The 16,317-nt window shown below is 58.6% G+C and overlaps 1 protein-coding gene across 4 annotated transcripts; it reads right to left on the reverse strand.

Annotated features, from left to right (window-relative positions):
• Positions 1-50: 50 nt before the first annotated feature.
• On the reverse strand, positions 51-14,475 carry MAX (MYC associated factor X). Of its 4 annotated transcripts, none has more exons than XM_075129211.1 (5): positions 14,277-14,475; positions 14,124-14,150; positions 6,686-6,793; positions 1,983-2,112; positions 51-1,201 (listed from the first exon to the last, which is right to left on the reverse strand). In XM_075129211.1, exons 1-5 carry the CDS (start codon positions 14,310-14,312, stop codon positions 1,014-1,016), a joined length of 489 nt encoding a protein of 162 aa, XP_074985312.1. In that variant the 5' UTR covers positions 14,313-14,475; the 3' UTR covers positions 51-1,013. The 4 variants fall into 4 exon arrangements, with proteins under 4 accessions (XP_074985312.1, XP_048711686.1, XP_074985313.1 ...); XM_048855729.2 differs by having other exon boundaries at positions 1,983-2,106; positions 14,277-14,472; XM_075129212.1 differs by lacking the exon at positions 14,124-14,150 and having other exon boundaries at positions 14,277-14,473.
• Between the last annotated feature and the right edge of the window lie 1,842 nt (positions 14,476-16,317).

Consider the following 16,317-nt stretch of genomic DNA (forward strand, 5'->3'; position numbering starts at 1 on the left):
TTCCCCCTTGGAGGCAGGGATGCCGGCAAGAAAACGCCGCCACCAACAGGAAGGATAAAATAAGATTTTTATTTATAGTCTCATAGTAAAGGGGAAGCCTTAACTTGCAAGACACTTCTTGGGCAGTATGTACAACATACTTCAGCTCCGCTGGAGGGAGCCAGGCCCTGGCCAGGGAGCCTGCTACACGGTGTGCACTAGAGATCAGAGAACGCCACGAACTGGAGACGGGGGGAGCAGGGAGAAGACAGGACGGAGAGAGAGGGACAGACACACATACACACGCGCTGGCCGTCGCCAGGCCTAGCCCCGGTGCCCCCTTCGCGTCCCGCTGGGACGGAGCCCAGCTGCCCGGGGGCGAGGCCAGCACCACGCAGCCGATATTAGTACCAGCTCTAATGCTTGGGGTGTATTTACATCCGAAAGGCGGGCGGCTGAGGGACGCCCGCGCGCAAGGAAATTTGATCATTACTTTACAAATCTGTTGCCCTGGGGGCAGCGGCAGAGTCGGGCCGGATTGAACCAAGAGCAGGAAATAAATAGCAATTCATCACCATTCACCCTCGATAAAAACCTCCCCCCCTCCCCCACGCATCACAGTGGGAGGCCGGACGCCTGGCTTCTGCCCGGCAGCGCAGGGGCCTTCCCGAACGACGAGGAGAGGCTGGCTCTGGGCGCGCCAGTCGGGCACCGCTGCTCTCTGCCCCTCCCCCCAGCGGCTCAGGTTCACGGGGCGCGTTAGTATAAATAGAAACACTCGTAGAAAATCGACTGGGCGACTCGGGGGGCGTCTCCTCAGAGCCGAGCGCTGCCCAGAGTCTATCCAAAGGCTGTGCGTCCGGCTGGCCCCCAGAGGAAACGCTGCCGGGCCGGGACCGGCGGGGCGGGGCGGGGCGGGGCAGAAAGCTGCAGTCCGAGAGCCTCTACTAGAGAAGGGAGAGTCCTTACAGAGCGGGCGGGCAGGGGGCTAACGGCGCCGGGGCGGCCGGGGCCAGTCCGTCGCTGCCAGGCGTCTAGCTGGCCTCCATGCGCAGTTTCTTTCGGCTCTGAGGCTCGTCCGGCTCCGACTCCGAGCTGGAGTCGGAGCCGCCGTCGAAGGCGGAGATGGCGCTGCCCTTGGGGTTTGTGTAGAGGCTGCTGTCCGACGAGGAGTAGTTGGCCTGCAGCTGGGCACTCGACCGCGCCTTCTCCAGCGCCCGGACTGCGGGGAGAGGGGACAGTGTCCAGACCCGAGGCTCTGACCGCTGCAATCGCTGCCTGCCAAGGCTGGGCCAGCCCAGCCCCCATCACAGGCCAGGGTGGCCTGAGCAGCCTCAGGAAGCTGGAGGGAAGTCACCCACAGCTGAAGCCACAACACAGGGTCATGGCCAGCAGGGCGCCCTGACCCCCTGCCACGCACGGTGACGGGCCTGAGGACAGAACTCCAGAGCCCACTCAGCTCCAGCGGGGAGCCAGGCACCAAGACCTGCCACCCAGTGCCGGCAGAGAGCCAGGTGGCCCAGGGCTAAGATGTGGGGCAGGTCCCCTCACCAGGTGACCCAGGGCTAAGATGTGGGGCAGCTCCCCTCACCCCACACCCACAATGCTGGCAGGGGCCGAGACATGGTGCAGCTCCCCCTACCCCACACCCAGTGCCAGCAGGGAGCTGGGCAGCCTTGGCGCGATCCCCATTTATTCAGCTCTTTTCACTCTGCAATGAAGCCCCCCAACAATCTCCACCAGACAGGCTCCCCAGTCCCAACCTGGTTACAACTCCCCACCCAATGCCCCAAGTCCTCCTCTTCCCCCACCCCAGGGCACCCCAGAGCCCAGCTGTCTTGGCTGTTTGGACTGGGGAAACCCAGTGCCAGGGCAACAAGCACTTCCCCGCCCAGCAGCTCTGCGCTGCGGGTCCGGCAGGGGCGCAGGCAGACTACGAAATGCCCAGGGCCCAGGCGCATCAAGCAGCCCCTGCCCTGGACCCACGGGCGCTGCCCGCTCACCTTGCTGCTCCAGCAGCGCGTTCTGGCGCTTGAGGTCGTCGATGTCCTGCTGGTGCGTGTGGTTTTTCCGGCGCATGTACTGGATGTACTCGGTGGCTTTGTCGAGGATTTGGGCCCGGGATGCCTGTTGCAATAGTAGGAAAAAACATAACAAAATAAAGACCTAGTTCATGGGGGGGAGCTCCCAGGCCCCTCCTCCCCGCCAGGAGGACAGGCCCCGCAGCTTGGCAGGCCTAGGCATGGAGCGGGTGGTGTGAGCGGCTCAGCCGGAGCCTGTGGCAAGACTAAGCCCATCGCAGGAGGGAGCGCCCGACACAGCGACGCTACCTGAGGCTGCAGAGAGCCTGAGCCCATCGCTGGGGGCGGGGAGGAGGGAGCTGCCCTGGGTGTGCACAACACAGTGATGATGTCTCAGCTTGCGTCGGCTGGGCCCTGGCCCTGCGGCAGGAGGGGTGCTCTGTGCACCTGCGCTGGTGTGGAGCAGTAAGCCTATTGGCTGGCATTGCTCGGGAAGCCAACTAGACCCTGGCGGAGACGGTGCGTGCAGCGGTAGCTATGAGTGTGGCTCCCACACTGGTAATACAGGTTGGAATGAGGGCCCGGTATAGAGCACTGTGCTGCAGCCCAGATGCACTAGGTGGCAATACTTGTTTCCTCATTTTTCTTTCCCAAAACCCTAGGAGGTTCTCCCCAAAGGCACCATTAGAGGAATGGTACAACTTCAAAGTCAGCTGCCCCGGCCAGCTGTGATGGGATTAAGGCTGCCAGCATCACCTTAACTCTGCCCTTCTGGCACATGCTGCAATGCAGTTGTTCATCACCCAATCAGCCTTACTTGGTGCCCAGGAGGGACGGTGCCCAGCGGGGGAGGTAGTGATCCCTGTCCAAGGGGCAGCCCCCTGGCCCTAGTTACTGTTCAAGCTGCACCAGAGGGTCGCTGGCATGGCAGAGTGCCTGACAACACTGAGCCACATGCCTGGGACCCACAGCCCCTTTGACAGCTAGCAAACTGAGGCACAGATTATGCAGCCTGCATGGGGTCACTCACAGCGTCTGAGGCTAGAAGCAGCTTTGCTGGGGCCCACCCCACTGCCTGAAGCCCAGCTCCATTCACTGCTGCTGCAGGGAGGGGGGGACAGGCCCAGGCTGGCCTCAGCTGCTGTCCAACAGGCAGGCTGGAGGAGCTCACAGCTGCAGGTTAACAGCCTGGAGAGTGAGGCACTGCACTAAGCCTGGCCCATCTCCACAGGCTGCACATGGGTGTCCCAGCAGCTCACCGCCACACGCCGAGCCGAGCTCAGCGCTGCTCAGAAGCTAAGGAGGATCTGGCCATGGCAGCCCTCAGATGGGAGGCCGGAAAGGCTATCCCCAGCCCGCCTGAAGTGGAGCCAAGTGAGGACAGTGTGGGGCTTGCGGAGGCCTCTTCTCCACCCAGGGGACCCACTCAATGCCCTCTGGGCATTTTGCACCCGAGCTAGGGGCACTCCCGCACCATGGCCTGGCTGATCCAAGCCTGCTCCCCAAGACAGTGTGCTGCACTTCCTGACACGTCGCTGGGCCTCCAGAGGTGGCAGCATATGACGGGATTACTCTGCTTCCAGGGGGAGCAGGAGAAACCCCTGCGTTCAGGTTGACTGACCTTTCCCATTATAATCCCTTGTTTTCACTTCCTTGTAACTCCAACCCAGTTTAAGGGCTCAGGCTGACATTTCCCAGATTTGGCCTCTAGTTCCAGTTGAGTGGTTTTGGAAAGGCAGCAAAACCAGCAAGTTTTGACAAGGCTAAACACTTTTTCCCAGTTTCCTGTGGGCATCTCCCCGGTCTAGTGGAGGAACCAGATATATGGACCGTCCGCCATCCCTGCAAAAGCGAGTTCAGTTCAGCCAAGTTGTTCGACTCTCCCAAATCACAAATAAGCCACAGAAAAACCTCCCTGTGCTCGCAATCAGGAAAACCTGTTGGATGCTCGCGCTGTCTCTTGTGCACTCCAGCTGCCTGCACCCAGCGCCGGCGGGACCGTGGCCACATGACTGACAGAGCTAAAGCAAAACAAATCATGACCTGCCAGCTTCTTTTCAATAACCTTGGGCCTAGAGGAAGATGCACTGGGTTGGGAGCCAGGAGCTCTGGTCCCTTCTCTATCTGACTGGTGTTAATTCTATGCCCTTACTCAGCAAGGCCCTTGCTTTAGGGAGCAGTCAAGCATGGGTCCTCCTCATTTGACAGGAGAGGCAATGAGGATTTGAGAGAGCACAGTCACTTCTGGCACAGGTGGACAGAGAAGCCAGGTCTCAGTGCCTCTCACAAAGCAGCTGCCAAATCTAGGTACAGGTTCCTATAAGAGACTACTTCTGCAGAGCCACCTGCAAAGTACTGTGAGGACCACAGATGAAAGAGCCCTATGTAATTTCAATGCCTCCTCTCAAACAGCACCCAGGAGTCCTGACTCCACCCCTGCCAGCCACTGAGCCATACTCCCCACCCAGGAAGCCTAGTTCCCAGCAGTCTACTGGTGTCTAGCAATCACCCGTGTAACCCACTGGCAGAGTGCATCACATCACCCTCTGGGGGCTGGTTTGAGGATAGGGTTAACCCTCTACCGAGAGCAGTGAGCGGAGTTACTCCTCTGGGCCGTGGACAAGATGGTCTCAGGTTCGAGCCCAGCCGATGACCCAGGTGAACATATTACAGTTACACAGGATGGGGTTCTCTTGTTGGATCGCTTGAAAACGCAGTAGGGAATTCCAAATCTGAGCTCTGCATGGAGGAGTAACTCTCAACACCTCTCTCTGCTGAGACAGCATCACCCCGGCAACTCCCCCGCTGAGATTTCCAAAAGTGGGGGCCTCCCACGGGGTTCCTACCTCCAGATTTCAGCAGCCCAGCGAGTGGCCTGACTTGCTGTGCTAAGCAAGAGGCTGTGAGGAGCAGTGCCACAAATCAGGGCCTAGGTAAGGACTCAGGAGCCAACTGCAGGCCCCGTTCTCAGCCCAAGCCTGAATGAGGAAGGGTGGGTCTGGCCTGGGCTGCGATACAGCATCATTGACCTGACTGCACCCAGGAATGCTGCCTAGCAGGACATGTGCTTGGCCTGGAGCCTCCAAATAGCTCTGGTCTTTCCAAAGAGCCGGGTCTGCGCTTCCTCATTCTTTCCACAGAGCTCTGACGAACAGCTAGCTGCACCCACAGTCTGAAAGGACCCACGGCTCTCCTTAGCCTCCTAGCTTGGTGCTGGCGCCAACCCCCTTTGAAACAACACAGACCAGAAGGTAGGTCGGCAGTCAAGAGCCTGGCTTTTCCAATCCACGGGGCCTCCTCCCAGGAGCCCCCAGCTCTCCCCTGCCAGCTGACCCAGAGCAACAGGAGGCCAGAAGAACTGGGTGCCAGAGACCAGGGCAGAGGCAGGCGGTATCCTGGGCAGGTCTGGGGGGGAACAGGATGGCGCCATAGCAAGGGAGCAGGATGCTGTACGGCAGGTCCAAACCCGAAGCAGTTCTGCGCCCCGGCCATTCTCAGGGCGGCATGACACTGCCTGCTGACCCAGTGTCACCAGCTGCCTGCCCGAGGCTGGAGGCCGCACAGCCGGCCTTAGGGAAGCCCCGTCATTACATGTCCAGCACTAAGATGTCTCACGAGAGATGGGGCCCTGCCCAGGCGGCCGCTGCCCTGGGCGCAAGGCTTGCCCACAGCAGGCCAGAAGACGCCTGCTTACATCAAGGCTCCCAGTCTCCAGGGTGGGCGCCTTTGCCGCTGTCTCCTGGGCCGTGCAGCCCAGACACCCAAGGCTGCCACCAGGCAGGCCACAGCCTGGCACCGGGTCCCCGCCAGGGGAAGGCAGGCTGACTTGTGAACGAGTTGGGAGACTTGAAGTGTTTGGGCATCAAGCTGTGCCGGGACAGTCCCAGTGCCAGGCCAAGTCTCCATGTGGTGGGGAGACCACGTGTGGACAGCAGGAGAAGCAAGCCCTGCCCGCAGCCTGCCCCAGCGAGGTGTTGGATGAGCACCAGCCCAGAAGGGCACAGCCACGGCTGTGGGCCGGCGGAGGAGGAAATTCTGGGCCCAAAAGGGACAGACCAGCAGCTCTGGAGGACAGCAGGGTGCTCTGCCGACAGACACGCTGCACTGCTGGCTGGGAGGGCATGGCAGGACAGGCAGCGCTCATCCCTCCCCAACCCCTCAGACCACGGGATCTAGGCAACAATGCAGCTCTCCTAGCAACACCATTGTACCGTTTCTCCCTCAGATCAACCTACCCCGCCCACCTCTGCACCTTTCCTCCGGAGTCTGGCTCTGCTCCCCTACCTCGTCTGGGATACCCACTGGTGCGCCGGGGCCCCTCTGTGCTGATCCACTGAGGATACCAGCTTTGACAGCCGCCAGCCCAGGCGCCCTGGTCTCTTAGCTCAAGCAGGAGCAGCTCAGGCTTCCAGCTCTGGAGGGCCCTGGTTTGATCCCCGATGTGTCAGCGGCCATCACATCTCCTCAGATGCCCCCCCCATCCCTGGTACTGAGGCACCCAGCACAGAAAACACCCCAGGTGCCTCCCTGCACTGGATCTCAGCCCCCAGCGGCACTCACGCGGGATGGGTCTCACTGGGTCACTCTTGGCCCCTGTCTCTAAGCCCGGGCTGCAGGATGGCCGGCAGAGCGTGTGCAGGAGGAAGCCGGGCCAGGCCGGGGGCTAGCTCTCTCAGTAAACTCACCTTCTCTCCCTGGAGGGACGGGACGGAGTCCCGCAGACTGTGGAAGCTGTCTTTGATGTGGTCCCTGCGCTTGCGCTCCAGCGCGTTGTGGTGCGCCCTCTTGTCCGCCTGCAAGAAAAGGACACAGAGATGGGGTGTTAGGGACCCTCAGCCTGGCCCAGTGGGGATGGCGCTGCGCTCGGGGGACAGCGGTCTCTGGAGTGCGGCCCTGCTGGATGCAAAGAAAGAGAGGGAGGAAGAAGAGCAGCGGCGGCAGCGGCCAAGGTAGCTGGAGGAAGAGCTGCCGTCCAGGCAGGAAGAGGCCCCGCCCCCACGCTCACGCCGGCCCCGCCCCCACGCTCACAACCAACCAGGATCATTCAGCAACTGACGCTAACGGCCAGTGTAGATCACACACCTAGGCGGCGTCCCCTGGGAAGGGCCAGGTGCCAACAGAGACGTCAGCCCCAGCAACAGGTCCGGCCTGCACACGGAGCTTCAGCACCAGATACCCGAGGGGTCAAGGGTGAAGAATCAGACTCAGCTGGGAACCTCCGGGGCTGGACAGAGTCCCATTCTGTCCTCCCACCTCTGCCCACGCTGGAGGGGCTGCAGGAGGCTCTACGATCACCCAGCTTCCTCCTCCGTCACCTCAAACCCCAACCACTCCTCACAACCTGCGCGCAACAGGCATCGCCATGCCGGCAGGTCCCTTAAATTCCAGGGGCAGATGGGACCATGAGATCATCGCGTCTGGCCTCTGAATGGGATGCCAGGTGCCATGCTGGCGTGGGCACAGCTTTCCCTCAGAACCCATTTCTCTGGCAGCCTCAAGTGCCCACAGATTCCGGTCACCTTCCTGTGCTGACTGACTCAGGTACAGGACGGAGAGCAGGTGGCACAAGCTGCCTACACATCAACGCGGGCTTGGGGGAGGTAGTTCCTGGAGGCGAGCTGGCACAGACGGGTGCTAGGAGACACGTATGCAGCATTCTTACCAGGCCCAAATGCCACCTGGTACTGCAGCCCAGGCAGCCTTCCCATTCACCGGCATGACTGCGCCGGCCCCAGCTGCCAGGCGTTACCAGCAGGGCATCGGGGACACAGCGTGCCCCAACCTACAGGCTGGGCAATGCCATCGCGTGCTGGATCCACTTAGCAAAGATCTGAGCTCTCAAGCCTGGGGCCTGAAAACCACATTCCCTCCCCTCCTCCCAGCACAGGCAGGCAGACACCCTGCCATCAGCTCCCTGGGGGACCAGCAACTGGCCAGCTTCTGCTCTTCACAAGGCCTTTGACTAGAGCTCTCCGTGCCAGCTGTTCACGGAGAAGGCACAGTGCCACACCTACCCTGGGCTGTTCCTGCGGGCAGGGGAAACGCAGGGGCCAGCTGCCCCCTAGTCATCCACCGCCAGGGTTTTCAGTACGGCACGCAGGCGCTCTGTCTTACAAGGAGTTGGCCCCAACAGCAGCCTGTCAGGCACAAAGGTACTGCTAATCCCTCCTGACTTCCCGGGGCCAGGCCCGCCCCTTGGCCATCCGCAAAGAGCCATGTTGGAGACCCAGGCTGAACTGGTCCCTTGACTGGCATGCGGGAGGCCGTGTGCTCCCTCCAAGCTGGGCTATTTGTATGCAGATCACTTTCCCCAGCCTCCCTGGTGCTGGCAAGCAGCTGCAGCCTACGATAAGTCAAATTCAGTCATTTTGGGCTCCGCCACTCCCCGGGCACTCGCTCAGCTCACCCCCTCCCAGCCCTGGCAGCAGCACAAAGAGGCAGCTGTGCTGGGAGCTTCTCCCCAACCAAAGCAGAGCCTCTGTCCAGTGCCTGGGTGAACACAGCCAGGCTGGACGTTCCAGTCCTGGGAGCTGGGGCCGTACAAAGGCAGAGCCGGGAGAACTAGGCAGGCGCAAAGCCGCGGGCAGCCGCTGCCGCGCACTCAGTCTCCGCCGCTGAGCAGCACCAGGAGTGAATGGCTGGAGAAGAATACGGCCATTGACCATTCAGCAGAAGCACTGGTTTTCCATCTGGCTTGGTTCCCAGCCAGCCATGGAAGCTGGCTTGACGAGGCAGGCAGTCGTGTTGGCTGACGGGTGCAGACCCAGAGCTAGAAGGCTGCTGAGCTTGCAGCAGGGAAGCTTGCTGGGACGGGGGTACCAGCAGAACAAAAATCCCCCCCATACAAGGGCTGTCACCTGCAGCAACCGAGACATGGGGATGGCCCAGCAACCAGCATCATCCACGCCGTGGATAATTGCAGAGTGGGAGCAGCGAGCCCTGAGCCCAGACAAGAGCGAAGTGAAAGCAGCATCGGGCTCTGCCACAACCCGCTGATGGAGAGGATGCAAGACTGGCTCTTATCCCTACAGCTCCACTTGGCACAAGCCATGCCCGGTGCCAAGCGAGGGCCCATGTGACAACACTGCCCCATTCATCGGCCAGCATGGCCTGCTGCCACGTGACTCTCCATCAGTGCTTCCTAGCGCCCTTCCCGGGCTGGCAGGTGCTGCAGAGGATCTCAGCTTTGGCCGGCCCTGAGGTGCCTTGGTGCGGACTGCCAGCACCTGCACAGCCGGGCCTTGGGGCACACGCTTGCAAGAGGAAGGAAAATACCAAACCCCTGGCACCTCACCCCCACCATTCAAACCCTGGCTCAGACACATGGCTGGATGGCCCTGGGCTCTGCTCTGTCTTTAAGAGTCACAATCACTGGAAAAGCAGGGCTCTACCTAGACATCCTTCGACAGTGAGGAGAGCAAATCTCAGAACAGCCAGGCTCACGGCCCGCATGCCACGCACAGCCAGAACCCCAGCAGAGAGGGCGGGCAGTGGACGCAGCAGCCTCTGGAATCTTTGTACGGCCCACCTGGCCTCTGCCAGCACATGCTTTCCACCCCCTCCAGCGGGAACAGACAGAGCGCTCCAAGCTCCAATCACCCCCACGGGCAACAGAAGGCACTGCCCAGTATGGGGGAGCCGGCCTGCCTGCGAAGCAGCTGAACCCTTAACGGAGGGGAAGAGTAAACCCAGGTCAAGTCATCTAACGACACCTGGTGGTTAACAAACAAAAAACTTAAAAAACAAAGCTAAAGTTAAAAACAAAGCTGCCTCCTTCCAGGTCACCTGAGGACACGAGCTAGACCAGACACTTAGTCAACATTCTCGATTAGCCAGCAACGCAATCGCATTAGCTCAGAACGCCAAGCCGCTGGCCCCCAGGCCCTTGAGGAATGGAGCTGCCCACTGGGGACACGCACTGAGGTGTCTCCTGCTTGCGACACAGAGAAGCCTCCAACTGGGCACCCTGGAAGCTGCTACTCTGCAAACCAGCCAAAGATGTGGGAGAGCAAAACAGAGCCTGCCAGGAGACACCCTCTGCACCAGTCTGAGCTGGGCAAGCCAGGGCCTGATCCTGGGCTTTACCCAGTTGGAGCAGATGCCACAAGGAGGCCCTTTAGGGGCTACTTTTAAAAATCTTCCTTGAAATTGTCACTTTCCATAGCCAGCCCCACACGAACCAAATGGGTGCTTTTAAGGAACAATTTCTCAGTGACTATGACACTAGGCACAGTGCATCATGGATCATTTGTGCTAGGCCAAACAGGAGCAGCTATTTGCTCTAGCAGCTTGAACCACAATGTATCACGGCTTCCCAGCCCCTCTCCTGAGTAAGCTGTACTTTCCCACAAACAGATCATTTCACAAGGCTCAAGAACTACCAGCAAGGGGGTCGAAAGAACCATGCACAGCTCGACAGGAGACCATGCTTCTCCAGGCCAACAACCCTACACAAGCCAAGCTCACGCTCCCAGGGTTTCTTCCACCAGCTGGCAAGGGAAGACAAAGGGACTCCCAAAGTCATTTGCTCCCAAGACTTATTTAAGGAAGCCTTTATCTAAAAAAAAAAAAAATAAAAAACCCATCCCACACGTCTCATCCTAGCAACTCATAGCAAGTTGTCCGGAGCCAGCACTGAGTTTAGAGGCATTTAGAAGCTACAAGTTGCCAACTGGGCTCTAAGTCGTAAAAGCTAATTTACTGTTGGCATATTTGCTGCTTACTGTGGAGCATTTTACTCCATCTAGACAGCGCAAACAGGCAGAATGTTTCCTGGCCTGCTTCTCCCACACTAGCAGGAGGCGAGCGAGTTGAGGGTACAACCGCTGCAGAGAAAGTTTTACAGCCAAAACAGTTTTCACTGCAATTCGGAGAGATTCATAAACATGGCCACGCAAATCATGGCTTCAACTTTTAGGCCTACCCGGTAGTAGCTCTTTCTACACTGCCACCCTCTGGCTGAGACCTGAAATCCTTCCTGCTTCTTAAAAAAAAGCAGGTTTCAGAGTAACAGCCGTGTTAGTCTGTCTTTGCAAAAAGAAAAGGAGTACTTGTGGCACCTTAGAGACTAACCAATTTATTTGAGCATGTAGCTCACGAAAGCTCATGCTCAAATAAATTGGTTAGTCTCTAAGGTGCCACAAGTACTCCTTTTCTTTTTAAAAAAAGCAGTGACCACTTCCGTTTGAGCCATGTTTACTTATAGTTGTTACCAGAAACACAGAACAGTATGAAAACTGAAAGGCTAGAGTAAAGCATCCTAGACTTTCAGTTTCTTTTCTTTGGGCATTTGACAGCTGTTTGCCCTGTTCGGGTGGGTCTTTCGCACAGCAAGAGGGGTGAGAAATGTTTTTTTAAAACAGGAAAATCTGGTTGTGAAACCATATCCATCCGCAAGGGCCTTCCAGGCCAAACACAGCTAGAAGTTGCCTCAATTTGGTGGGATGGCCCTTTCTCTCCTGAAGAGCAGAGCACACAAACCTGGGATTTCAAGCCAGTGAGCAAGATTCAATTTGATAATCCAGGAGTGAACAGAGATATATGGCCCAACAGCAATCTAGGAGGGTCCTTTTACACAGCCTAGGGACATGGTTCACCCACATGCACCATTCCCCAAAGGATTCAGGGAGCAACTGATTTATTGCAATCTTACTGGTCTAGGCAAGGCCTGGTACAGGGATAAACATCCTTAGGAGTCCCACTGAGGGACACGAGAACAATATGGGATCTCTAACTATAAAACACCGGCGCATGGCACCATCTAGGCAGACAACGAATTTCAAGACAAACCAAAGAATCGGACGGATAACCCCTTGGCACTGCTGATGCTCCACTAACCAGACAGGCAACCGAAGGCAACTGCTAGCTGGTGATCACGAACCCACTTGGTTTAGTAATCTGACAACCCGAGCTAAATCCCCTCTATCTGCCCCTCGCAATCCAGATCTTACAGTCTAGAAACCGCTGGAAACCTGACTGGAAAAGGCTGCTGCTCCATGCAGAGGTGGCACCTCAGACAGCAACGCAGCTGGGGAGACTAAGGGCCACCCCAACCAAACGCACAGGGATTTTTCAAAGAGCCAGCCAGGACCCCAAGACAGAGTGTTGTGTTTTCAGTGTCACCCATTCACATTAACCACCCCAAAGACGACAACTTCCCACTCAGTACTCATTCAATCCTCTGGAGGCAGTGCAGGGATGGGGGGCAGGGTGGGAGGGGTCTGTACCACAACCCCACCTTGGTTGTACTCAAACCATTAACACAGAACCACTCCCTCCAAGCAGCCATTCCCAAACAAGACAATTGCCTTATGGGATGTCACAGAACCACAGCAGTTACACCTTCAATCCCTGACCCGAGCCCTGGGCAGGCTGCAGTGTCCCCAGCTGCCCCCCCACCAAGGAAGGGGTTCTCTCCTATGTGCTCAGTATACCACCACCTGCCAGGCCTGGGATCTCAGCCCAGTAATTCCGTCACACTCAAAGCTACTCCTCCATAGAGACGGGGGCCCCTCTCCCAAACCAACACAGCTCATGCTGTGTGTCCCCCACATCTTCCCCCCACCCCAACCAGTCTACACCACCCACCCTTCCCATCCATGGCCTAGATCCCCCTGCACCTTTCCTCACACTCACAACCCTACCTCACACTCACAACCCTACACACAATGAGCCGACACAGCCCAACTCTCCCCACACACCCCCAGCCTACGTCCCCAGCCACACATGCCAGTTCTAGGTCCACCCTCCAATTCCTCACACCCTGGCCTAGATCCCACACACCCCCAGCCTAGAACCTCTCCACATGCATGTGCCTGGCCTAGATTCTCCCCAATTTCCCACACACACATGTCCAGCCTAGATCCCCCCACATACACTCAGCCAGCCTAGATCCCCCCACATACATGAAACCAAGCCCAACAGGCCTAGATTCCACTCCCACATGCCTTGCTGGCCTAGATCACTCATCCACATATATGCCTAGCCTAGATCCTCCACACACACCCCCAAACCTGGCCTAGATCCCCACCACCATTACTGCCATGTCTAGCCACAATCTCCTCCATATACACACACTGTGTAGATTCCCCTCCAATCCATGCACACCTGGCCTTGATCCCGATCCCACCATACACGCTCAGTCTAGATTCCCCTCCAAATCCTCCTTCACAGATGCCCAGCCTAGATTCCCCTCCACACACACACCCCAACCTAGCATGCCAGGTCTAGATTCCTCTCCACAACCCCCCCACTCAGGCTTGATCTTGATCCCACCTGGTTCTCATACTCACCCTAGAGATGCCCCCTCCACCCCGCTCCTCTCATCTAAATCCCCATCTCACACACTGACCTCCCCCCAAACACACTGGGTCTATATCCTCCTTTCCACCCCATCCTAGATTCCCATTCCACATACGCCTGCTACAGATGCCTCTTCCAGCCACCACTCTACACCTCCCTGATCTAGATCCCCCTTCCCAATCCATGCCCAACATGCCTGATCTAGATTCCCACCCCACTATAGATGATCCTTCCAATCCCACTCCACCCCTGGAGCACATGCGCCTGGCTGACCCTTCCCTGACCTAGATCTCAGCTCTAGATTCCCCTATACACACCTCCCAGCCTGGCTTCCCTGAGCCTGGCTCGCCCTGCCCTAGATCCCAGCCCCAAATCCTCCATACACACCTTCCAGCCTGGCTCACCTTGCCCTAGATCCTCCATACACACCTTCCAGCCTGGCTCACCTTGCCCTAGATCCTCCATACACACCTTCCAGCCTGGCTCCCTTGAACCTGGCTCCCCTATGCACACCTCGCAGCCTGGCTCGCCCTGCCCTAGATCCCAGCCCCAGATTCTCCATACACACCTCCCAGCCTGGATCTCTGAGCCTGCGTCGAGTGCCCGAGCCTGGATCCCAACCCCGATAGCTCACAGTACATGCCCGTCTCGGATCACATGAACTTGGAGCTAGCGCCAGCTGGGTCGGGGCCCCTAGATCCGGTCCCCGCGCACCCGGCCTGCCCCCCCGACCCCCACCCTAGCGCTCACACCGGCGCGGCCTGGCTGCCCGGGCCGTGCCGGGCGGGGCCGGGCGGTAAGCAAGGAAAGGCAGGCACGTACCGCAGACTGAAACCTCGGCTGCTCTTCCTGCAATAGGAGAGAGATAGAGAAACACACGCGTTACTGTCAGCGCCGCTGCCCGCGCCGGGCCGGGCCGGGCCGGGCCGGGCCTGACACGGGCCGGGCCGCAGGGGGGCAGGGGGCGCCACTCACGTCGCTCTCCACCTCGATGTCATCGTTGTCGCTCATGCTGCCGGGCCTCCGGGCGCTGCGAGCCGAGCCGAGCCGAGCCGAGCCGGGCGGGGCGCGGAGCGGGAGCCACGGGCAGCGCAACAACAACAGCCCGCACGGCGCAGCCACCTCCCTCCCGCAGCCCCAGCGCCGCCGCTGCCGCCGCCGCCGCCTCCACCACCGTGCGCCGCCCCCGGCCACGTGACCGCCGCCGCCGCCGCGGGGCCTGCTGGGGGGTGGAGTTCGCTGGGGCGCGGGCGGCAGCCGGTGTCTCAGCTCAGCGAACTACAAGTCCCAGCGGGCCCCGCGCGGCCCTGCCTTCGGCCCCCGGAGCCCCCTGCGGCGGCGGCGCGCTGCACGCCGGGGGCTGTAGTCTTGGGCAACGAGGAAGGACTCTGGAGAAGAAGACACGTGGATAGGAGGCGGAGAGTGTGCGGAACCCCACCCTACTAACAACCTCACGGTGGGGGCTGTGCCCAGGGCTGCCTCCGCACCCGGAACAGACTCGCACTGGGGTGGGGGTGTCCAAGGACCCTACCGCACCTAGGGGGCAGGGACCCCACGCTGGGGCAGGGGGGCTATGTCCAAGTCCCATGGCCATCTAGGGGGCACGAATCCTGGGGGCTGGGTCCAAGTCCCCTGTTGCACTTACATGGCATAGACCACACCAACTTCACAAGGGGGCCTCCACAAACCCCACATTGGTGGTCTATGGCCAAGACTTCTTCCCTACTAAAGACACACACAAACACCCTAGGGGCCCCTGTCTACAGGCCTCACAGTACCCTCACTGGAATGGCTCTGCCCAAGACCTCCACAGGCCCTTGCGGGACTCCTGCCCCGGGGCTGCCCTAGTTTGATGACAATCTGGGAGGGGAAGTTTGCACCCCTGTGCTGTGGGTGCACAGTCAGCCAATGCCTCAATAAGCTCCCATGCTAAGAAGAGGGGATGGGGACAGAACACACATGCAAACAGTGCCAGGGGGAATTGTTAATGATGTGTGGTAATGGGGAAGCGATTCTGTACTTCGGGGGCAGGGGGTGAGATGGGGGAATGAGGATAGGGGAAGGAAGGGGAAGAGGGCCTCTCACCACTTGACCGCTGCGTAGCTGTACAGGCAGGGTTCTGTAGGTGTCATGGAGAAGGCAAACGTAAGGAGGGATTTGGAGGAGAATGAGATAGTGGCAGATGGATTTTATCCCATGTGTAAGGGGCTGCAGCATGGGAGAAAGCACAGAGCTATGTAAAGGAGAAACTGATGGTGAGTGGGAAAGGTTGAGAATGCAGGTGGAGTGAAGGTCGAGGTCAGTGTCATGCTAGGTTACTAGAGTATCTAGGTTGCAGGGGAGCGCTAAGCTGAGAGGGGCCTTATGGGTAAAGACAGGGGCCCAGAACCTTGAAGATATCTGGGCCCTAGAATCTAACTTCCACTGATTTCAGTGGTGGTTAGATGCCTAAATACCTTGGAGGATCTTGGCCAACAAGCTCACGTTTGATGGGAAGGTGAGGGGACTCAGGGGCTGGCAAGCTCAGACCCACAAGCCAGAAAGATGATCTTAGCAGCAGCCTTCTGAGTAAACTTGAGGGAAGCAGGGCTGCAGTAAGCAAAGCCAGAAAGGAGGAGGTTTGAACAATCAAGATGTGAGATGAGATTTTTGGCTGCATGGGCAGGAGGGAAAGGCTGGACCTCTCTGATACTAACGTGAGAAGGAAATTCTTCCTATGTCATCAATAACTTGGGAGGATACTAAACAGCAACGATTAAAGTTAAACTTGATAACTTGCACCCAAGAGTATTAAAAGAATTGGCCAAGGAGCTCTCTGAACTATTGTTGATTTTTAACAAATCTTCCTATTATTTATATTACCGTGGTGCCTAGTAGCCCTAGTCATGGACCAGGGCTCTATTTTGCTAGGTGCTGTACAGACACAGAACAAAGAGACAGTTGCTGCCCCAAAGAGCTTGAAACTGTGGGGAAGTTCCAGAGGGTGGGGTGGGGGGGGGGCAGGGAAGCTAGAGTC

This window comes from Caretta caretta, chromosome 6 (assembly GCF_965140235.1).
Source record: "Caretta caretta isolate rCarCar2 chromosome 6, rCarCar1.hap1, whole genome shotgun sequence".
Classification (NCBI taxonomy): domain Eukaryota; kingdom Metazoa; phylum Chordata; order Testudines; family Cheloniidae; genus Caretta; species Caretta caretta.